This window comes from Alnus glutinosa, chromosome 1 (assembly GCF_958979055.1).
Source record: "Alnus glutinosa chromosome 1, dhAlnGlut1.1, whole genome shotgun sequence".
Classification (NCBI taxonomy): Eukaryota; Viridiplantae; Streptophyta; class Magnoliopsida; order Fagales; family Betulaceae; genus Alnus; species Alnus glutinosa.
In genome coordinates, this window is record NC_084886.1 from 35839942 (window position 1) to 35864591 (window position 24650).

General features: G+C 35.2%; 2 protein-coding genes across 2 annotated transcripts; both read right to left on the bottom strand.

Annotated features, from left to right (window-relative positions):
• Positions 1–5715: 5715 nt before the first annotated feature.
• LOC133879456 (endochitinase EP3-like) lies at positions 5716–7233 on the bottom strand. Its single transcript, XM_062318030.1, has 2 exons — positions 6757–7233; positions 5716–6280 (listed from the first exon to the last, which is right to left on the bottom strand). The coding sequence occupies exons 1-2, from the start codon at positions 7178–7180 to the stop codon at positions 5874–5876; spliced, it is 831 nt and encodes a 276-aa protein (XP_062174014.1). The 5' UTR covers positions 7181–7233; the 3' UTR covers positions 5716–5873.
• Positions 7234–10836: 3603 nt separating this feature from the next.
• LOC133879467 (endochitinase EP3-like) lies at positions 10837–12488 on the bottom strand. The gene is made up of 2 exons (XM_062318041.1): positions 12011–12488; positions 10837–11411 (listed from the first exon to the last, which is right to left on the bottom strand). The coding sequence occupies exons 1-2, from the start codon at positions 12432–12434 to the stop codon at positions 11005–11007; spliced, it is 831 nt and encodes a 276-aa protein (XP_062174025.1). The 5' UTR covers positions 12435–12488; the 3' UTR covers positions 10837–11004.
• Positions 12489–24650: the final 12162 nt, after the last annotated feature.

A 24650-nucleotide genomic window follows, 5' to 3' on the forward strand; every position in this document is an offset into this window, starting at 1 on the left:
TATAGCTGCGATGGAAGGCAATCTTGGGCCAAAAATTAAGGAGAAGTTGGAGATAAAGGAAGATGAGGTCGGACATTGTACGCCAACATTTGCTGGTGATGGTTTATTTGAGGTCGAGTGCAGGGGTAGAAGGTATGATGTGAATTTACCAGCCAAGACATGTGGGTGCAGAAAGTGGGATGTTTCTGGTATCCCATGTGCTCATGCCATCTCATCAATATGGCATGGTGGAGGCAACCCTGAGGATTATCTGAGCCCATACTTTGGCAATGAGATGTACCTAAAGGCATACACATCCATCATTTACGCTGTACCCAGTGAGGAGCGGTGGGCTAGGACAAATCAACCCATCATTGAACCACCTAAGGCAAGGGCATCTTCGGGAAGACCTAAAAAAGTGAGAAACAGAGGGGCTGATGAGACCTTAAATCCCTACACAGTTAGAAAGGGTGGTACGAAGAACCAATGTAGGATGTACAAGAAATATGGTCACAATACTAGAACATGCACTGCGAGGATGCGACATGATGAAAGACAAGAACGTAAGCGGAATTCCTATAGAAAGCATGCAGTAAATCTTGACTACAATCTTGACAGGGTAAGTGTTTCCTATGTTATATTTATGATTGCAAACTTGTATGTTATTCGATGTTGTTTACTAACTAGTTTATTTGCTTTTGTTTGTAGTTGGATGGTTCATCCAGTGCCCCATCTGTGATCCAATCTACTGCATCAATGCCAAGTGCCCCATCCAGTGCCATATCCAGTGCCCCATGTGTTGGTAATCCTACTAACCCAACAAGAAGTAAGGGTCAAAAGAGGAGTAGAGAAGAGGGTTCAAGCAGTGCGTCTGGACAAGGTCAGGGAAGGGGTGCAAGCAGTACATCTACCCAAAGTCGAGGTCAAAGGAGCACAAGAGGAAGGGGTGCAAGCAGTACAACTACTGCACAAGTTAGGGGTCAAAAGAGCAATCTCGGGTTGGCCACCAGGACAACAATATCTGGCAGGTTGAAAACTTTTGTTTTACAAACAGGAATGCACAAGAGCAAAGGAAAACTCCTTGTCGATCTCACTGGAAACCCTACTGGACCACCGAAAGTTCCAGGGGGTGGACCAGCATGCTCATAGGGTCCTCCCAGAAGTGCAACTGGTATCACTTTTAGAGTTGCTCCCCCTGATTTCGACATGCACAATTTGGTTGCTGCATCCACTGCCATTCCTGAACCAGAAGTACAAGGAGTTGCAAAGAAGAATGACAAAGGGAAGAAAAAGATGTGGAGAGTCTGAACAATATTTATTTTGTTATGTTAAATTGATATGAACATGGTTTATTATTATGTTAACATATGTTAAAGTGTGATGAACAAGTTTGCTAGTTATGTTATGTTAAAGTGTGATGAGTAAGTTTGCTAGTTATGTTATGTTATGTTATGTTAAAGTGTGATGAACATGGTTTATTATCAATAATGAAGTTAAAGTGTGATGATTTATGTTAAAGTAGTTGGTTATGCAGATTATGGTATGGAAGTATTTGATTGTGCAGGATTGTGGTCAAATTTGGAACAAAATTTGGTACCAAGTATTTACTGCATAACTTGGTACCAAATTTGGTTATGCTGCCCACTTGCAACCATTGTTGTAAATTGATTAGGCAGGTTATGGTATCAAGTGGATTTGTACAGGTTATGGTATCATTGTGGTGGATTTGTAAATTTGGTACCAAATTTGAAACAAAATTTGGAACCAATTTTGGAAGAGCCTATTTACTGCCCCTTTGCAGATTTGGTATGCCAAGTGTCCAAATTTGGTACCAAATTTGCAACAAAATTTGATACCAATTTTGGAAGAGCCTATTTACTGCCCATTTGCAGATTTGGTATGCCAAGTGTGCAAAACAAAATTTGATACCAATTTTGGAAGAGCCTATTTATTGCCCCTTTGTGGTATGCCAAGGAAAAGAGAAATGCATAATGTTCATGCTCAAGCATATGAGGATTGTGGTCAAATTTGGTACCAAAGTTGTGGCCAAAGATGCTACAAAATTTGGTACCATAGTTGCTTATGCCCATTTGCTGCACACTTGCAACCATTGCTCATAATTGAATTGTGCATAATGAATTACCATACCAAGCACATACAATGTCAACAACATCAATATTAACAGTAACATTACAGAATCTTGCACACAAAATGTTCAGAGCATTACAAAATACTACAACATTAGCATTTGATCAACAACAAAATTGATCAATTGATCATCCTACAATTGATCAATTGTTTCACTGCAACATCATTCTTGATGGAAGAAACTCTCTGCTGTACGAAGGATATACCAGCAACCACATCAACATCACCCATGTACAGACCAATGCAATTTGGTACTTCCTCTCTACTGACCGAAACTTATCTTTTTGTCTCTGTAGTTTGAACTTGTATTTCTCAGCTTCAGCCCTGCATTTCTCAACTTCATTCTTGTACTTTCCAACTTCATCCAACCTATTTATTCGATTCAGTTCATGTTTGACCTTTAGTGCCTTCAGATTCTCGAGCCAATCTCTCAATCTCGACACAACTCTTTGACCGTAGACGCAGATTTCAAGATCACGCCATTTAAAATAATCACATCTCACCTCTGGTTTCTGAATAATCGAAAATAAAATCAAATCAACCAATTTCACGGTAAGTCAGAGATAGAACCCTAAAGGAAAAAATTTGGGGGAAATCAAAAGAAAAAACTTTGAGGAAAATAAAAAGGAAAAACTTTGGGGAAAATCTCTTACCTTGTAATCTACAAATGAAAAAAACCTCCTACCAAAATTACTTAGGGTGAACGACGTCCAAGATGATGATGTCTTTTCCACATTTGCATACTGGACCGTTTGATCTGGACTCTATCGACTCACTGTCGGACATAGGCTCCATTTATCCCCGGCGCCGTAACTGCACAAATGGGTCTCCTCCAAGAACGAAAATAGGAGTGAAGTTTAGGAGGATAATGGCCAAGAATAAAAACCCACCTTTTCACGATGCTGTTCAACTGTTGGACGTAAGTGTTTGAGCCCGATCTCTCTAGTTCGGCTGCTGTGTTGCGTTGGGAGGGAAGAAGAGTGTGTTTTGAGTTCGAGTATAACGGGTCTTTTGATCGTTTAGATGAGGGGCAAAAGTGGTAGTTCGATGCAAAAATATCACGTGAAATGCACTTGTTCTGGGTTCCGTCATCGATTTAGAACGGAGGGTGATGGAATACCCTACATTGAACGGTTTTGATAAATTCATAAGCTCGATTGAACCTTTTGCTACATTAGTACCCTTAAGTGAAAAAGCACTATAGTTGGGTACCCTTTTGTGAAGTTTCTCCTAACACTAAATTATCAACTATGCATGTGACAATTAGAAGAAAATGTATGAGGGTACAGATAAAATGAAGGAAAAAGAAAAAAGAAAATGCATGAGGTAAATAGCTCCCAATGCACTGACAAATAGAAACATAGCTTACCACGGGAACGAAAAAAAAATAAAAATAAAAAAACAAAGGCTCAAAGATTAGGACAATAATAACAACAAGAACATCAATCAAAGTGGGAAAATAATCAAAACTTTAATGACTAATAGAACAAGTTCTAACAGTGAATGCATGGATATATAAAATTTGAAAAATTGCATCATTAGTCCCTAGGGTATACCATAATTACAAATCACTCTCTATGGTTTAAAAAGTTTCTGGAAGGTCCTTGTGGTAAACTATAATTACAAATCGATCATTGAAGTCAAATTTTGTTAAAAAATTTGACAGATTTTGTTAAATACCACGTCAGTGCCACATCAAACCAATAAGATGGCGACACATGTCCATCTGAATAAAAAAATATAAATTTATTAAAAAATAAATAAAAAAATTATTTTTTTTTTAAAAAAAAAACAAAAACAAAAAAGGAAAATGGTGGATGAGCCATCCCTTCGGGAGTGGCCAGGCCACCCCCAGCCAATGTAAGTGGCCACGCGCCAGCCCTAGTGGCCGCCGGGGGTGGCCCGATGGCCACTCCTAGCCTTTGGGGAGGCCGTGGCCACCCGCATTAGCTGGGTGTGGCCAGGCCACCCCCGAATGGTTGGCTAGCCTTTTTTTTTAAAAAAATAATAAGTTTATTTATTTATTTTTTAATACATTTATATTTTTTTTATTCAGATGGACACGTGTCGTTATCTTATTAGTTTGATGTGACGCTGGCGTGGTATTTAATAGAATCTGTCAAAAATTTTAACGGAATTTGACTCCAAGGATCGATTTGTAATATAGTTTACCACAAGGACCTCTCATGAACTTTTTAAACCATAAGGAGTAATTCGTAATTATGGCATACTACAGGGACCAGTGGGTGCAATTATCCCTATAAAATTTTCCATTGAGACAGTAAAAGGAGATTCACTCAACCTATAACATGCAACAAGAAAATATCTCCCAAATATTAATTGAAAATGATTTCAAATAACACCAAGGGGATGCCACCCAATCATTGTTAAACTATTCACACACACATTTATATAATCAGAAGTTCATTGAAAGGCGCAACCCAGAGAATATACAAGAGAGACACCCTAGATAGAAGTAGAAAAAAGATCTAAAAAAAATGACAGTTTGAGATACTAAAATCTGAGGCAGCAGGGGTGGCCACCAACTGTGATTAAGCTAAACATACTATAGATATTAGAGCAAAAGCAAAAGTATCAATGATAACAGAACAAGTTAGTACTGTACCCTTCACCATCGACACCAATGGCCTAGTTACCACAGCCACTCAATCAAAAATATTGCCTATCTTCATCTCAAGTTTTATCAATCCTTTGATCATCTTACGGTCGATCGGACCAACACACTAGGATAATACAAATTCCTTAGAGTTCAACCAATTAGAATAATACACTGTGGTCGATAAAATATTTGATCGAACCTTCAATTGTATCAATTGATTCACATGTCTATAAAAAGTGTACTTAGACAATCCCATTGATTAGTCGGTGACTTGGGTAATTTGAGTATTGAGCACCTCTATTGATAGATTATCATAAATCCATATAGTTTGATCGATCAATTGATCATGTCACAAATGTATTAGACAAATGTGACTAGTACACATTAATTTTTCCTATACGTAGGGAACAAAATCACTTTTTTTTTCCTAAATAAAAAACATTCCACGGCAGCTTCAATTCTCTTTATTTTTCCCTACATCATTAAAATATTGTTTTTTTTTTAACTTTTACTTTAATTAAAAGTATGAAAGAGAAAATAAAGTAGGAGAGAAATAATATATTTTGTGAATAAAAAAATGAATGGGAATGCTATAGTGTTTCTCTATACATTGGGAAGAACTGTAGCATTCTAAGGGAACTGAAAAATATAGGGAAGTTGCTGTGGGTAGCTTTTTGTGACTTTTTTGAAATTTTTCTTAAAATTTAGAGAACATGACCCTTATAGGAAAGTTGTTGTGGGTGGCTGTTTGTGAATTTTTTGAAATTTTTCTTAAAATTTAGAGAACAAGATCCTTATAGGAAAGTTGCTGTGAATGCTATTTAGATCCAATGCAAGATCCTATTGTACGAAAATATATAATCTATAAATTATCTTAATTTCAAAAAAATAAAATAAATAGAGTCCAAGGAGCCAAGATTAATGACCCAAAAAGGAGAAAATACCGGCAATAAAGCCAAATCCGGATCTTGATGCTTAATTATACTCTTTATTTCCTTTTAGACCACAAATCAAATCTAAACAAGTAATCATAGAAGAAACAAGGACTAGCTGAGCTAAAGATATTAGAGTTAACTGGATGAACAAAAACAAATAAACGCACATGGTGCAAGCGAACTATGTTACACTAGCAAGTAAGATTGTTGCCAGGATCAACACCAAGTTGATTACAATATTCAGTGTAATAGTCAACACGTTTTTGAACTGTTGTAGGGTTTGCACCATCACATTCGAGGTTACCATTAATGGCTCGAATTGTCGCCCCAAATCCTTGGTCTATGACTGAGTGAACAAAGTTCGTCCAATACCACAAGGCTGTCTTGAATGAAATAATAGGGTCATTCGCAACAGTTTCAGGAGAGTTTAACCCGTCGAATCCAATGCTCTTTCCTGCTGGTCCGTAATTGAAATTCCAAGATAGTTGAATTGGTCCACGCCCATAGTAACCTTTGTCCGGGTTGCAGGGATATTCTGTGTTTGTCTCGTCACAGTAGTCCTTGGAGGGACCATCTATCTCCTCTATATAGCAAAAATCTGCACACCAAAGGAAAAGGCAAACGTACTTCTTGTGTTAATTTTTCATTTTCTTGTTTTCTTTATTAATCTGATTCTTGTGTTAATTTATGGCCTTTCGTACTATGAAATGTTTTAGATCACTGTAAGACTTAATTAAGGAATGCATACATATAATTAAACTCGATGAAATTTATGTTTATACTTTATATATAAAAATCACGACTAGTGTATAAAATAAATTCCAAAAGTCTATATTGTATATATTAAATGGAAATGACATGCAAAAGTCTATATTTAATAATCCATTAAATTAATATTATGGAAAGCTATCACGAAATATGGAGCTAAGTTTGTTGCTTGAGAAAATACTCAATATTAGATATGATTAATTTACAAAATGGCTTAAAATATAAGATTTAATTAGGTGTGTGCATGTGCGGCATATATGTATGTTTGTATGAACGTGATTCTAGAGAGAGAGAGAGAGATCTTACGTCCAGTCTCATGTGTAACATGGGCAAAGAAGGCTGCAATCTCGCGCTTAGAATCATCAACCGAACCAATCCTACCAAATTCATTAAATGAATTAAGAGCTTCAAGAAAAGCTGATCGTGTGAAAAAGTTCTTTCCAGCACAACTTGCATCAGCCTCATCAAGGATGCCATTGAAGAATTCTGGTGTCACAATATCAGCCACCGAAACATCATTAGTCGGAGGGGAGGCATAGCAAGGTCCCTCTTGGCACCCGGTGCCGCAATAGTCATCGCCAGTGCCACAGTAGCCCCATCGGCTGCAACATTGATCTGTGGCGCAGCCGCAATTCTGAGCCTCTATGTAGCTTGGCAAGGCCCCAGCTGCTATAATTCCAGCTAGGATAAGGGTGAGTAGACTCTTCTTCATGTTAAAGGCTGCTACCATTTTGGGTGAGAGTGCGGGCAAAGAATGGAGGAGAAACTGAGAGATGAGGAAAAATGAAGTGGGGAAACTGGATATTTGTAGTGCGAGCTAAGGTGAGATAGTTTGACGTTCAATGGTCAGAATATGATGTTTTCTAGAAGCCGTGTGATGTGCGTGTATATATATGTGGGTAGACTTTCTAAATCATGACGGTGGGTTTCTTTCTGAAATCGAACGGTGCGGAGAGAGTCCAAGTCAATTCGGTGGGTCTCCCACGCCTAGCGGCGGCTGAATAATTATAGTATTTAACGACCTACCTAATCATTTCACGGAGAAGAAAGTTGGTTGGTGGAACACCTAAGTGGTAAATGATACGGCACAGTTTTGCAAGTGTTGGTTTTCCTTTTTCTTTTCTGTTTTTTTTTTTTTTTTTTTGATCCGGATTTAAAAATAGCTACGAGGCATATAATGTAATTAATGTTGCCACATTTTTAGCAATTGAGCCGCTTAATCAGTATCCCTAATCACTTCTTGAGCTCAAACACACAAAGCAAATTAACAATTATCAGTTGAGTTTATTCATTTGTTTTTTATTTTTTAATTTTTATTTTTCCAACTCGACTCTTCTATTTTCTTCTATTTTTATTTAAATATCATTTCAAACATAATGTCTCTACTTTTTTTTTTCTTCGGTATTTGTAATTTAAAAAAAAAAAATACAAAACAAAACAAAAAAAATCGCACACTAAATATTCCCGTATACTTTAATTTTTTTTACAGCATCTAAACCAAAACTTATAACCATAGTGGTTTTGGCTGCTAAAAAAAAAAAAATTTTTGCCAAATTTTGTAGGTTATACCATGATCGAGTAGTCTCTGAAACTGTCGCTCTAAGTCGTTAATTAAAGATTGACTTACACATATGGTCGAGAGTAGCAGTTCAAAAGGATAAGGGATCCTATTTATTCAAAACCGAATATGCCCTACAAAAGGATTAGGATCTCAAGTCAAAACAATCTTTTTTCAACAATCTGTTTATCTAGATCGATTGAGTCAGCTTGTGAATGTCAAACATAAGGGCTATTGTAGACTATGCTGGTCGCCTAATGCAAATCATCTGGTCCAATTAAGAAGTGGACAAATATTCCTTACAAATTTTGTTTTAGGGAAAATTCACCTCAAAACGTTTCAAATTAGGATATCCAATTTTCAAAACGTCTCAATAACCGATACTCTATTAGGATTTGCAGGTAAATTCTACAAAAAATCTCAAAATATCCTTGCTAAGAATTAGGTGTTGGCCAGAATTTAACGAAATTTGGCGAAAATATTCATCCATGAATCTTTAAAAAATTTTATAATTGTTTTTTTTAAAAAAAAATAAATAAACACAATGGTGTTTAGAGAATTTTAGCAGGATTTAACAGTTAATCCTAACGGAGTACATTTTATTGAGACGTTTTAAAAATTAGATACCCTAGTTTGAGACGTTTTGAAGTTCGGGTACCTTAAGTCAAAAAGGGCAATAGTTCGGTACTCTTAAATGAAGTTATCCCTTAAAAAAAAAAAAAAAAAAAAAAAAAAAAAAAAAAAAAAAAAAAAATGTGTGTACTTCTCACGTGCTCAAAAGACACATGAAACTTTTAAAAATAGAGTTGGAAGAAATTTATATAAGAAGAAATCTAGTTGAGAGGGCTAACAGTTTCTTTTTGTTTTTGTTAAATAATGCAATTAAAACGGGTAAATTGCCTCTCATGTCAATTATTTATAATTTATTAATGAAAAAACTATCAAAGGAAGATAAAAAATAACAAGAGTATTATAGTAAGCAGTGATGATAAATTAATGTCAACAACTCTAATAAGAAGGTTCTTGAGGTCGATGAGAAAAGGTCAATATTCGGGTTTCTCTACCAGCTATGTCTTCACAATTGAATGGACTTTTTCCTTTTACTTGGCCGCTCACGTCGGTCAAGCTCAAGCATTGATTTTCAAGCATTCTATAACATGATTCATATCATTCCAAATTAAGTTATTATAGTTATAATCACTATTGTGTTAATTATAATCACAAATTAAATATTTTTATTAGAATTAGATCATATAATAATATGTATTATTATTATAATATAGATCACATGATCATATGAACTAATATTGTGCCATAGAATCATTAGAGACTTAAAAATTGTTATATCACATTTTAAAATTCAAGATCAAATGATACTGAATACTTAAGAATATATATATATTATTTTTTTTTTTTTAAAAAAAAGTTAGATCACATTTTAAGATTCAAGATCATATGCTACTTATTACATAAGAATTGTTAAAAAAAATTATCATTATAACATAGGACCATTTAATTATTAATTAATAATTATCATTTTTAATGTTATTAACTTGTTAGTTAATATTTATATCGACTATTGTTATAATTTTCTTTCATTAGATATATAAGAATCGTTAGATTACATTCTAGAAATTTAAAGTATTAAAGTATGTTTTCACATAATTACAAATTAAGCTATGAATATTACACAATTAAGGATGTGTATAGACTTCAAATCAACATAATCAAATACAAATTATACAATTCAGTCGATTGAATCATTTGGAAGGAAACCACATATAAACATAAGTCTATTTTAGAATTAATATATTATTGATTCTAAATATCATTTGATATTAAATTAGAATATTGTAATTATAAAGGATTTTGGCAAATGCAAATATGAAATATGGGAATGGGATTGAACAAATCAACCTATTAAACTAAGATTTTTAATTTTTTTCAAATAAAATTTCAAATTTGAAACTAAAGATTTTGCAATTAAACTTTCATTAATTATCATAAACATTTTTTTTTTTTGAAAATTATATTTCTCTTAGTTGCCTGAACTGTCTAACTGTCTAACTCTTGAATTTTTTAACTTTTAAGACAAAACCAAAGAAAAAGGAAATTTCATTTAATGAAACAATTTAAGGGTTATTTTCAAAATTCAAACTTTGCATTAAATTTTACTCAAATCTCTCTCAAATTTCCCTATAATTAGCTAACTCTTAGTTTTACATAATCTTCTTTCCAAAAGTCACTTGAATTCCAAGAGTATTAAAATTTTGAAAAAGTATATTAATGTCTTTCAAAAATCGCATTAATTATTGACCTAAATATAAAACCCTATTCTTTAATTGCATTAAACGAGTTGCCCTCAAAATCGCATTAACATAAATAGAATCTTAGAAAATCGCACATATGCTCTGAACATTATATGATGTTTTAAATAACCATGGGCTCACTCTTACAGCTATGATCCAACGACTTTTATTGAATCATGAAAATGAGAATGCTACAGTGTTTCCCTATGCATTGGAAAACACTGTAGCATTCACATGGAACAGAAAAATAAAAAAATAAAAAAATAAAAAAAATAAGAAAGCTGTTGTGGGTGGCTTTTTGTGACTTTTTTAAAATTTTTCTTAAAATTTAAGGAACATGACCCCTATAGGGAAGCTGCTGCGAATACTCTTTACATTCCATGCAAGATCCTATTTGTATGAAAATATATAAACTATAAATTATCTTAATTTCAAAAAAATAAAATAAATACAGTCAAAGGAGCCAAGATTAATGACCCAAAAAGGAGAAAATACCGGCAATGAAGCCAAATCCGGATCTTGATGCTTAATTATACTCTTTATTTCCTTTTAGACCACAAATCAAATCTAAACAAGTAATCATAGAAGAAACAAGGACTAGCTGAGCTAAAGGTATTAGAGTTAACTGGATGAAAATTAAACAAAAACAAATAAAGCACATGGTGCTAGCTAGCGAACTATGTTACACTAGCAAGTGAGATTGTTGCCGGGATCAACACCAAGTTGATTACAATATTCAGTGTAATAGTCAACACGTTTTTGAACTGTTGTAGGGTTTGCACCATCACATTCGAGGTTACCATTAATGGCTCGAATTGTTGCCCCAAATCCTTGGTCTATGACCGAGTGAACAAAGTTTGTCCAATACCACAAGGCTGTCTTGAATGAAATAATAGGGTCATTCGCAACAGTTTCAGGAGAGTTTAACCCGTCGAATCCAATGCTCTTTCCTGCTGGTCCATAATTGAAATTCCAAGATAGCTGAATGGGTCCACGCCCATAGTAACCTTTGTCCGGGTTGCAGGGATATTCTGTGTTTGTCTCGTCACAGTAGTCCTTGGAGGGACCATCTATCTCCTCTATATAGCAAAAATCTGCACACAAAAGGAAAAGGCAAACGTACTTGTGTTAATTTTTCATTTTCTTGTTTTCTTTATTAATCTGATTCTTGTGTTAATTTATGGCCTTTCGTACTATGAAATGTTTTAGATCACTGTAAGACTTAATTAAGGAATGTATACATATAATTAAACTCGATGAAATTTATGTTTATACTTTATATATAAAAATCACGACTAGTGTATAAAATAAATTCCAAAAGTCTATATTGTATTAAATGGAAATGACATGCAAAAGTCTATATTTAATAATCCATTAAATTAATATTATGGAAAGCTGTCACGAAATATGGAGCTAAGTTTGTTGCATGAGAAAATACTCAATATTAGACACGATTAATTTAGAAAATGGCTTAAAATATCAGTTCTAATGTGTGTGCATGCAGCATATATATATATGTGTGTGTGTGTGTGAAATATGGAGCTAAGTTTGTTGCATGAGAAAATACTCAATATTAGACACGATTAATTTAGAAAATGGCTTAAAATATCAGTTCTACTGTGTGTGCATGCAGCATATATATATATATATGTGTGTGTGAACGTGATTCTAGAGAGAGAAAAAGAGATCTTACGTCCAGTCTCATGTGTAACATGGGCAAAGAAGGCTGCAATCTCGCGCTTAGAATCATCAACCGAACCAATCCTACCAAATTCATTAAATGAATTAAGAGCTTCAAGAAACGCTGCTCGTGTGAAAAAGTTCTTTCCAGCACAACTTGCATCAGCCTCATCAAGGATCCCATTGAAGAATTCTGGTGTCACAATATCAGCCACCGAAACATCATTGGTCGGAGGGGAGGAATAGCAAGGGCCCTCTTGGCACCCGGTGCCGCAATAGTCATCGCCAGTGCCACAGTAGCCCCATCGGCTGCAACATTGATCTGTGGCGCAGCCGCAATTCTGAGCCTCTATGTAGCTTGGCAAGGCCCCAGCTGCTATAATTCCAACTAGGACAAGGGTGAGTAGACTCTGCTTCATGTTAAAGGCTGCTACCATTTTGGGAGAGAGTGCGGGCAAAGAACGGAGGAGAAACTGAGAGATGAGGAAAAATGAAGTGGGGAAACTGCATATTTATAGTGCGAGCTAAGGTGAGATAGTTTGACTTTTAATGGTCAGAATATATGATGTTTTCTAGAAGCCGTATGATGTGTGTGTATGTGGACGGTGGGTTTCTTTCTGAAATCGAACGGTGCGCAGATAGTCAAAGTCAATTCCGTGGGTCTCCCACGCGTAGCGGCGGCTGAATAATTATAGTATTTGGCGTGTAAGAAGTAACTAATCGATCATGAAGGTCTTTTGGGTAGGATTCAATGCTCTATTCTTTCAAGTACTTAATTATTTTATGATCCGGATTTAAAAATAGCTACAATGCATATAATGTAATTAATGTTGCCACATTTTTAGCAATTGAGCCGCTTAATAAGTATCCCTAATCACTTCTTGAGCTCAAACACACAAAACAAATTAATAATTATCATTTGAGTTTATTCATTTGTTTTTTATTTTTTTATTTTTATTTTCCCAACTCGACTCTTCTATTTTCTTCTCTGGTTTTTTCAAAAATAATTATTTCTCAAATATCATTTCAAACATAATGTCTCTACTTTTTTTTTTCTTCAGTATTTGTAATTTAAAAAAAAAAATACAAAACAAAACAAAAACAATCGCACACTAAATATTACCGTATACTTTAATTTTTTTTTTACGGCATCTAAACCAAATCTTAAACCAAATCTTATAACCATAGTGGTTTTGGCTTCTAAAAAAAAAAAAAAAAAAAAATTGTTGCCAAATTTTGTGGGTTATACCATGAGTAGTCTCTGAAACTGTCGCTCTAAGTCGTTAATTAAAGATTGACTTACACATATGGTCGAGAGTAGCAGTTCAAAAGGACAAGGGATCCTATTTATTCAAAACCGAATATGCCCTACAAAAGGATTAGGATCTCAAGTCAAAACAATCTTTTTTCAACAATCTGTTTATCTAGATCGATTGAGTCAGCTCTGTGAATGTCAAACATAAGGGCTATTGTAGACTAAGATGGTCGCCTAATTCAAATCATCTGGTCCAATTAAGAAGTGGACAAATATTTATTACATATTTTGTTTTAGGAAAAATTCACTTAAGGGTACCGAACTATTTTGACTTAAAGTACGTGAACTTCAAAACGTTTCAAATTAGGGTATCCAATTTTCGAAACGTCTCAATAACAGATACTCGGTTAGGATTTGTAGTTAAATACTGCAAAAATTTCCAAAATATCCTTGCTAGGATTTAGGTTTTGGTCGAAATTTAACGAAATTTGGCGAAAATATTCATGCCTGAATCTTTGAAAATTTTTATAATTTTTTTTTTTAAAAAAAAAAAAATAAACACAATGGTGTTTTGAGAATTTTAGCAGGATTTAATGGCAAATCCTAACGGAGTACATGTTATTGAGACGTTTTGAAGTTCAGGTACCTTAAGTCGAAAATGACAATAGTTCGGTACTCTTAAGTGAGGTTATCCCTAAAAAAATATAAAATAAAAATAAAAAATATATTTCTTACGTGCTCAAAAGACACATGAAATTTTTAAAAACAGAGTTGAAAGAAATTTATATAAGAAAAAAATCTACTTGAGAGGGCTAACAGTTTCTTTTTCTTTTTGTTAAATAATGCAATTAAATTGAATAATGATAAAACTATCAAAGGAAGATAAAAAATAACAAGAGTATTATGGTAAGCAGTAATGACAAATTAATATCAACAACTCTAATAAGAAGGTTCTTGAGGTCGATGAGAAAAGGTCAATATTCGGGTTTAATTTCTCTGCCAGCTTTGTCTTCAAAATTGAATGGACCTTTTGTTTTTTTACTTGGCCGCTCACGACGGTCAAGCTCAAGCATTGATTTTCATTAAATGCCTAGCAATTGTTAGATCACATTTCAAAATTTTAAAGTATTAAAGTCTGTTTTCACATAATTATAAATTAAGTTATAAATATTAAATAATTAAGGATGTGCTCAGACTTCAAATCAACATAATCAAATACAAATTATACAATTCAGCCGATTGAATCATTTGGAAGGAAACCACGTATAAACATAAGTGTATTTTAGAATTAATATATTATTGATTCTAAATATCATTTGATATTAAATCGAAATCTTGTAATTATAAAGACTTTTGGCAAATGCAAATATGAAATATGAGAATGGGATTGAACAAATCAACCTATTAAACTAAGATTTATTTTTTTTTTCAAATAAAATTTCAAATTTGTAATTAAAGATTTTGCAATCAAACTTTCATTAATTATCCTAAACAATTTTTTTCTTTTTCTTTTTTTGAAAATTATATTTCTCTTAGTTGCCTAATCTGTCTAACTCTTGAATTTTTTAACTTTTAAGACAAAACCAAAGGGAAAGGAAATTTCATTTAATGAAACAATTTAAGGGTTATTTTCAAAATTCAAACTTTGCATTAAATTTTACTCAAATCTCTCTCAAATTTCCCTATAATTTAGCTAACTCTTAGTTTTACATAATCTTCTCTCCGAAAGTCACTTGAATTCCTAGAGCAATAAAATTTTGAAAAAAGTATATTAATGTCTTTCAAAAATCGCATTAATTAAAGACCTAAATATAAAACCCTATTCTTCAATTGCATTAACAAATTGCCCTGAAAATCGCATTAACATAAATAGAATCTTAGAAAATCGCACATATGCTCCGAACATTATATGGTGTTTTAAATAACCATGGGCTCACTCTTACAGCTATGATCCAACGACTTTTATTGAATCATGAAAATGTTGATAATAATTAATGCCCAGGATCACACGTTGTATCGATTTCAAATATATACGACTATATCGGAAATGGACGTACACTAGGGAAAAAAAAAATTCAAAAGAAAAAATTTAATAAAAATTTGAAGTCCAAATGTTACTTACTTCAGGAAAAACAAAAAACAAAAAAAAAAAAAAAAAACAAAAACAAAAACAAAAAAACAAAAAACTTTTAGTCCTTTGGTCCTTAATTTTCACGCAGAATTTATGAGTGTCTAAGATGGATCAGGTGGTAGTTCAGAAAATTAAAGGTTACATTTAATGCTGCTATTCTCCTCTTAACAACTTGTTCAAAATCCGACTGTTGATCTCTATTCCCTTATTTGATCGAATAGCTTCTAGGCTTCTACAAGTTTTCTCAAAACCATTACTGTCTAATTTTAACGAAATCACAGTGATCACTACATCTAACATCAACTATCCCATTTTGCTGAGGCCTCCAAATCCCAAATTTTCTGGTAGTCTGCCGCTCTCCTCAGACCCATCGATGGCAAAAACAAAGATAACCTTTGATATGACCAATATGCTACATGAGTACTCTACTTTGCATCTTCTAATTTTGTTGTTTTTGTTCCTTCCCTCTTCAATTGGTTGAAGAGAGAATTAACATTCTCATTTCTGAATAGGATTTTGTTAAAACAGTTTCCGATTTGGCAACTCAAGCTTTAGAAACTGGCGATGATCTCCTTTTGCAAAATTAGAGAAGCAATAGGAGTGCTCGCTGGGGGTGCCAGTCGCTCCCACTCCAATGCTTAAATCAATTTCTCTCGTATAATAACAATAATGCTTCAATAATAATAATTTCATCTCTCTAATACCTGGAAGTTGGCATGTGTTTATACTGAAGGGTTGAGACAATTAACCCCTTGAAATGAGGGAGAACGTCTCTCTGATCATGGTCTCTGGAACGTGGGTAACTGCACATCCCGGACTATATGTCTTCTAATAATCCGAAACATGTACACCAACGACCGGACTGGTGACATATTTGGGGATCATGGCCGAATATCTCGGATTCTTGCAGCTTCTTGTTCTTTGACAAGAAGTGGGTTGAGCCCTGCATTGGACTCGGCCAACGGGCCTTCTTTTAGATTAGGGGTGGGCCTTATTTGGACTTTCAGGCCCACTTCCCTTTTGATATGGGCTTCCTGAATTCCAAGCTTGTGGAACCAAGTTCATTCATGCCCGGCAGACTAGCTAGGCCTAAACTTCTGTAGTGGGCCCGTTTGGGCTTTGGGGATGATAATTCCCCAACAATTATCCCTCCCAATTCTCTTATTTGAATCTAGGATAATGAGAGAATTAAGTGTTTGAATTTATTGGGGTTGGATTTTTGAACCTGAAAGGAATAATCATGAGGAATAGCGCATTGATTCTTGGGCTGCTGGTTTGAGGCATCGCCTTAATGACAGATCTTACTGTGCTTTGAATGCGTGTGATTTTCGGTATATTAATGGACGTCGTTTCAGTTCTTGGGCAGGAGTGGCGAGGATGTACAATATCAGCATGTACAATATAATTAAAATTGTGTTGAGTTATCTGTTTAGAATGTTCTTTTTTATCTTGAAATTAAAGATTCAGATTACAACTTTAGTTTGAAGTTTCTAACACTTGGTCTTTTCTTTTTTTCCTAAGAATACCTAATATAATATTTAAAAATTAAAACACATGGAGGGTGACTTGCACAAGCTTGATCCGATTGATGAGTATGAGAATAAGGATTCTTTTAAAATTATCCATGGTGCTACTGTGGAAGAAATTGTTGGGGTTCAAGATATTGCTTCTAATGAGGCTTCCATTTCAAATGAAGAAGACACAAAACAATGCACATAAGAGAAAGGCTATGAGGAAAACTTCTGTTGTGAGGGATCATTTTTTCGAAGTGGAAATGGGTGGCATTAAAAAGAATCAATACAAATAGTTTAATAGCAAATTTACCAAATCAAAATCAAGTTCTACATCTACTTTAGGTAGGCACTTAGAAAATTGTTTCAAGTACATAGGTTCCAAGAAGCAGAAAAAATTGTCGGTTGATGCTACTGAGGATGATGGTGTGAGTGCCATTTCAAATTTTGAGTATGTTAAAACTAAGGTAATAGAAATTGTTGCTCACATGATCCTTTATCATGAGTGTCCCTTTATGCAAGTGGAGCATGTGTTATTTAACAAGTTGTTGAAGGCTGGCACACCGCAATGGCAGCCAATGTCTTGGGCTATTGTTAAGGCTCTTTGCTTTGGCACATATGAATTGGAGAAAAAGAAATTAAAAACTTTGTTGAATTGGGTTCACAAAGTTAACATAACAGCTGACATGTTGACTTCATGTCAAAAAGTTTCGTATATGGTAGTGGCATATCATTTTATATATAGATTCTAAATGGCATTTAAATAGGCGTGTGTTGAACTTCTACAATATCCCTCCTCCACACTCCGGACATATCATTGCCGATGCACTCCATATATGTTTTAGAGATTGGGGTATTGAGATTTAGTCAATCAATATAGACAAAGCAAAGGCAAATGATGTGGCAATGAGGCATTTAAGAGGTGTTTTTAATATAGGGAAATCATTGATTGTTGGAGGAAAGTTGTTTCATGTGTGTTGTTGTTCTCATATAACTAATTAGGTAGTTCAAGATGGCCTTGGTGAGATTAGTGTGATTGTTGATTATGTCAAAGATGGTATTAAGTATTTGGTAATACTAGAGGGAAGATTAATGAAATTTGCTGAAATGGCAAATAATTTGCAATTGTCTTTTAATAAGTTGATTTTAGATGTACGTACTCGTTGGAATAGCACATATTTAATGTTAGTAGTTGCTCTTAAGTTTAAGGAGGATTGGGATAAAGTTGAAATTTATGTGTCAACTCTTGGGAGTCTTCAACCGAGTAACAAAGAATGTATCTGGGAGTGACTATCTAACAGCTAACTTGTTTCTCCCTGAGGTATGGCAAATGAAAGACGCCCTAACCAAAAAAATGTGGGAATGAAAATAACTACATTAGATCCATAGCCAAAGAATGAAATTCAAGTTTGATAAATATTGAGGTGAGTGCAATTTGTTGATGGCGATTGCTACAATCTTGGACCCGAGGTTTAAATTGGTGTTGATATGATTTTGCTTTCCTATAATCTATCGAGAGGCTGAAGCTACTAAGAATATTGAACTCGTCGAAAGAACTTTGAATGAGATATATGATGTGTATGTTAATGAATATAATTCAAATCTTGTGAAATATAATCTTCTAAGCATGCTCAAGGTCAAGGATGCTCTTCTCATAGAGTCATTCAATTAGTGAAATTAGTGAAAGTATTCAGGGTGGTATGGAAATGTACGAGTCATTCCTCAAAAGTGTTGATACGGTGCATCAACCTAGTAAATCAGATTTAGAAATATATTTAGAGGATGGTGTATTCTTACCTAAAAACGGTTTGGAATTTAATGCTTTAGAATGGTGGAAAGCAAATGCCATGAAATGTCATATTTTGTCTAAAGTCACTAAAGATATATTGTCAACACCGATTACCACTATGACTTCAGAGTCCACATTTAGTGCTGGTGGAAGAGTTATTGATCACCATCGAGCTTCATTATCAACTGAGACAGATTAGATGTTATTGTGCGAATCCGATTGGATCAGATCAATGTATGGGCTTAAAAAGAAGTCTATGATGAGTTTTACTTTTTTCTAATGGTATTTGTGATTTTCATTCGCTTTTATAATGTACTAATTACTCATTTCTTTTCTTTTTTTTTAATGTTAGGTTGAACAAAATGAAGTGGAGATAACCTTGCCAGAGGCCTTAGTTGTTATTGTTCTTATGTTTACAAAGTTTTTTGAAGTGTTGTAGTATAAGTATAGAACTGTATATTTTGGTTCGGGGATTACGTTAGACAATGTTATTTTGTTAAATATCTTATGCAATATTATTTTGTTGAAGAAATGAAGTAATGTATGATTTCTTTTTAATGATTTAAGCCCATTAAATTTTGTTATTATCAAACCTCTATTGACATTTTTACCAAGTATTTAAAAACTTGTGTAAATAATGCAAGGGAGAAAAAACTAAATTCAATTTTGTTTTAGCGTGTTTACATGTCAGATTTTATTTTTGAGAATTTGAAGTTGTTGATTATCAAGCAACTTGTGGTTGCAATTTGCCAAGCAAGTACCTTTGTAGCCTTACCACACTCAGAGTGATTTCTTGGGGTCTTATAGTTCATGTTTCTGAATAACATCTTATAGTTCATTTGCAAATCTTTTCATCAATAATAACATCTTATAGTTCATGTTTCTAAAAACTATTGAGTCTAAAGCTTGGCTTTTTCTTGTGTCTCTTATAATAAATAACTCAATGTTAAGTTGGTAACTTATTTGAACCAAGTTAAGTCCTGCATCAAACTAGGACAGTGGGGGTTACTGTCCGTGGTGTGGTTCTGGATTTCCTCAACCAAGGCTGGTTCGATCCCTCCATAAATGATACACACGTGGTCTTGATCCCTAAATCATCCTCAGCTAGTTCAGTCCATGACTACCGCCCCATTAGTTTGTGCAACGTTCTATACAAGATCATTGCAAAGGTCTTGGCCAATAGACTTAAAGTGGTGTTGCCTTCGATCATCTCACAGAACCAAAGCGCCTTTGTCCAAGGCAGACTTATATCCGACAATATCTTGGTTGCATATAAGGCACTCCATACAATGGCCACTCGGATGAAGGGACGGAAATGATACATAGCCTTTAAACTGGATATGCCCAAAGCCTACGACAGAGTGGAATGGGCTTTCCTAGAAGATGTCATGCGTAGAATGTGGTTCGGGGAACAATGGATCTCCTGGATAATGACCTGTGTAACATCGGTATCCTACTCAATCCTAATCAATGGCAAGCCCTCAGAGCTGATTGTCCCCTTTAGAGGAATCAGACAAGGAGACCCCCTATCCCCTTACCTGTTTCTGTTGTGTGCTGAGTGCCTAAGTACTATGCTTTTAAGGGCAGAACAGGTTGGTCATATTTCGGGGGTTCCAATCTCAGTTAGAGGTGTAAAGGTGAGCCACCTTTTCTTTGCTGATGATTGCCTCCTTTTCTGCCGGGCCAATTTCCAAGAATGGGGGAACATCATGCAGCTGATCCATCAATATGATGGAGTTTCGGGCCAAAGACTAAACTGTGAGAAAACGACGATATTCTTTAGCAAGAACACAGGGGTAGCTTTCCGAGATCTTATAGCATCCTCAGTGGGGGCCCCGGCCACAAGGGGTTTTGAAAGGTACCTAGGACTTTCAGCTATGGTTGGTCATACCAAGAAGCAGGCATTTGCCAGTATCCACAGCAGGGTGCAAAAAAATTTGGAGGGCTGGAAGGATAGGTTCCTCTAACAAGCTGGCAAGGAGATCCTTATCAAGGCTGTGATCCAGGCCATCCCAACGTACTATATGAGTGTTTTTAAATTGCCAAAATCCCTATGCAAGTCCCTTAATTCTTTATCTAGTCATTTCTGGTGGGGCTCAAACTAGAATTCTCCTAAAATTGCATGGAAGAGTTGGGACAAGCTGGGGGTCCCAAAGAGGAAGGGAGGGATGGGTTTCATAGACCTTAAGGTCTTTAACCAAGCCCTATTAGCCAAACAGGGGTGGCGATTGATTCAATACCCTGATTCATTAGTTGCTACCATCATGCGTGATAAATATTTTTGAGTGAGTGATTTCCTTAATGCAAGATTGGGAAGCAATCCTTCCTACGCATGGAGAAGCATTTTTAATGCAAGGGAGGTTCTGAAGCAAGGACTTTCTGGAGGGTAGGGAATGGGGACAACATTTACATATGGAGGGACAAGTGGCTCCCCATGCCGTCCTCTTTTCGAGTCCATTCACCAGTGGCGGGTTTGTAGTCAGACGCTAACTAAGTTGCCTAATTGACCACAACTCGGGCGGCTGAAACGTCCCACTGATTCGGAGCCTTTTTTCTGAGGCTAAAGCTAATACCATCTGTAGTCTGCTATTAAGTCCCTTGGGCCAACCGAATAAGTTGGTATGGAGGGGAAATTCCTCGGGACGTTTCTCAGTTAGGAGCGTTTACCATATGGAGATGTCCAGGAGACTTGCTGCACGAGGGGAGAGCTCTAACTCACAGGAAAATTCTGAGGTATGGGGACTCATCTGGAATCTGGAGGGCCTAGGGGTGTTGAAGCATTTTGTATGGAAGTTTTGTTCAAATGCATTGCCTACAAAGGAAAATCTCTACCATCGGAAGATAACGCAGGATCCTTTATGTCCCCTTTGTTCCTCTAGTATTGAGGATACCTAGCATGCACTTTGGAGCTGTCCTGCTGCAATGGCAGTGTGGCAAGATTGTCCTCGTCGATTACAGAAGCTCTCCCTACGGGAAAGTGACGGGATAGGGCTGTTTCAGCAGCTCTGCGAATGGCTACAGGATGAGGAACTGCTCTTAGCCCTTACAGTGGCCGGGCACATTTGGTTGAGGCGGAATTCAATGGTTTTTGATAGGGTCACTTCACATCCTTCACATGTTAGCCATTCTGCCATCGAGGATTTAGAGAGCTTTAAGACTGCATGCAGCTCGCCCATCAGACGTGAACCGACTCAGAGGACTTGGGGACAGCCTTGGTGTCGTCCATAAGCTGGTTTCTCAAGTTGAACTGCGATGCGGCGATTTGTAAAAGCTCCAAGAAGATGGGAGTGGGGGTGGTCATTAGAGACTCCCACGGGCATGTCAGGGCTTCCATGGCTAGAGTTCTCCCTAACATTTCCAACCCGACCAGTGCGGAGGCAGTTGCATTATGGCATGGAGTTAACCTAAGCCACGAGATGGGTTTCTAGCAGGTTATCTTTGAAGGCGATTCCTTCAGGGTGGTGCAGGCTTTGAAGCAGGACTCTCCCAGTTTGAGCCCTTTCGGCCAACTGCTGGAGGATATTCGTACCCGGCTCTCAGGTTTGGTTGTCTTTGAGGTTAATCATATTTATCGAGAGGCCAACCTAGTAGCTCACCATCTAGCGAAGTTGGCCATCTCGTCTTCCTTGGATCATATTTGGGTGGAGGATTTTCCTCGGGTTGTTCAACCTTTTGTTGTAGCTGAGCAATTTTCATCATGATCAATGAAATAGATTTTCCTTCAAAAAAAAAAAAAAATTCTTGCATCAAACTAACCTTATTTCTTTTATTCATTTTCTGTTTGAGGTTGGGAATGGCCCGAATGGATATAGGAGGAAGGACAAATCTTTTCACTTGCCTTTTTTCTTGAGCCTACTATAATGTGTACCATTACCTCATATGATGAATTATACAACTAGACATTTTCACTAACAATTGTAGTGTCAAGGATAGGCTATTGCAAAAATGTTTGTTGGTGAACTTGTTGAAACAGGTGCAAACTGTCCAATTTTGAATTTATGTTGAGATCTTATCTCTGGGATAACAGTTCACCTTTTGGTTAATTATAGAAAGGAAATGACAATAATTTTAAATGGTATGTATGTGAGTAGAGGGAAACATGCTTATTATATATGTCTGATTTTGCTAGTTTTTTTGCCATTTTATGTAACTATTATATAGGGTAAAAAAAAAAATAGAAACCGATGTGTCTTAGCTCCCTTGCTTTTGAGTTTTGAATGGAGAGTCTATGACCAGCATTTACTCATTGATTGATGCATATTGTACATTCAAATAAAAATCATCGACTCATTCTTGATATCTTCTATTGTGGTTGTTTTGAAAACATATTCTTATACTCTTTCTGTACAATATGATTTGGCTTTGATTGCTTTTAATAGGATTGTCTCTATCAGACCATAGTGTTAAATTAACTGCTTGAATTTACTGTAGAATATGCTTGGCCTTTGAGGTGGACCAGGTGGTAATATATGATTTTTTATTTAATGATTTAGGCACATTAAATTGTGTTATTAAACCTCCATTGACATTTTTGCAAGTATATAGAACTTGTGTAAGTAATGCAAGGGAGTTAAAATTAACTTAATTTTTTTTTAGTGTTTTTACAAGTTTTATTTAAGTGAATTTGATGTCAGTGAATGTTGATTATCGAGGGTTGCTGAGCTGAATTGAATGGAGTTGCTGGTTGGAAAAAAAATTAGTGACATGAAACCTAATTTATTGTATTCGTAATTTTATTTAATTATTTTTGCATTAATTTGATATGTAATGGTATTTGATTTGTAAGGTTTAGTTGATTATTATTGTATAAATTTATTTGTAATTGTTTTTGAAAAGAGTAGCATTAATAAAATTAGTTTAATATGTGTTTTTTTTAATACTAAAATATAAATTAAATAATCCGATTCGAGCCGAGTACTCGAGTTCGAACTCGGTCAAGATACTCTAGCTTGAGCTCGCACAAGGATCATACCCTGGCGAGCCAAACTCAAACACAAAGTGGAGGCTCGTGTCGAGCCGAGCTTGAATAGGAGATACCCACTCAAGATCAGCTCATTTACACCCCTACAATCTCAATTCTCTCTCATCTTTTTTTACTTAAATAGCATTCAGGTTGTGGGCATATGTGTTTTGTTCTTGTAATAAAACACTGTGTTTGAGTTATTTTAATTCTGAACGTGAGAGGCATCACATTACTTTGTGGACATTTCCTTGAGAACTCAAAAAATAGAGTTCTATGATGTCTACCTTTGTTTGAGAACTCATAAGTCAGATATTTTGTAAGTGAAAAAAATTAGGATTTAACAAAAGGGTGAAATTGAAATTTTTTTTAATTTTTTTTAAATTTGATATACTAAATCAGGAGTTTTTGAACCTTGAAGAAGACATTGCAAAAGTTACGAAAATTAGGTGGAATTAAGTGAAATTTTCCCTTCCCCTAGTACAAAACACTAGCACCCATTAACCGTTAAGATACTGAAGTCGAACGTACTATTTAAAGACGAAAGAGAGCAAAGGGAAGCTATGTGTGAATCCACCCGCTTTCCCCATTACAATTCTGATAGTAATCCTAATTATTTGGTTTTGCTAGTGTCGTGTTAAAATCCAACAAGGAGTATATCTCCATAAATTTTCCAGTCCAATAAGGTGTAGATCTCCGTTAAAGAAGAGATCTCTAATTCAGATTATTTACTTACAATCCTAAATGTCAAGAACTAATTGGTCTCTCATGTAACTTGTAGTCCATTGTTCTTCTATTTAAAGGAGAAGCTATCAATAATGAAATACGGTTGATTATTATATTCAAACATTGCGTTTATCAAAAGGTCTAAGTTTCTCTATAAATCTGAAGGTCTAAATTTCCTTTATGAATCTAAAGATCTAAGCTCCCTCTATGAACCTATTCAATTTATCCTTTCCTATGTCTTGTTACTAGTGGGTTCACTTCAAATTCGGAGCAAATAAAAC

Bases quoted from the DNA above. Each gene is read 5' to 3' on its own strand.
- LOC133879467 (XM_062318041.1), bottom strand. From the start codon at position 12,434: ATGGTAGCAGCCTTTAACATGAAGCAGAGTCTACTCACCCTTGTCCTA. The intron at 11,412-12,010 runs GTAAGATCTCTT...TTTTGTGTGCAG, and splicing joins TGTTACACATGAGACTGGAC to ATTTTTGCTATATAGAGGAG.
- LOC133879456 (XM_062318030.1), bottom strand. From the start codon at position 7,180: ATGGTAGCAGCCTTTAACATGAAGAAGAGTCTACTCACCCTTATCCTA. The intron at 6,281-6,756 runs GTAAGATCTCTC...TTTGGTGTGCAG, and splicing joins TGTTACACATGAGACTGGAC to ATTTTTGCTATATAGAGGAG.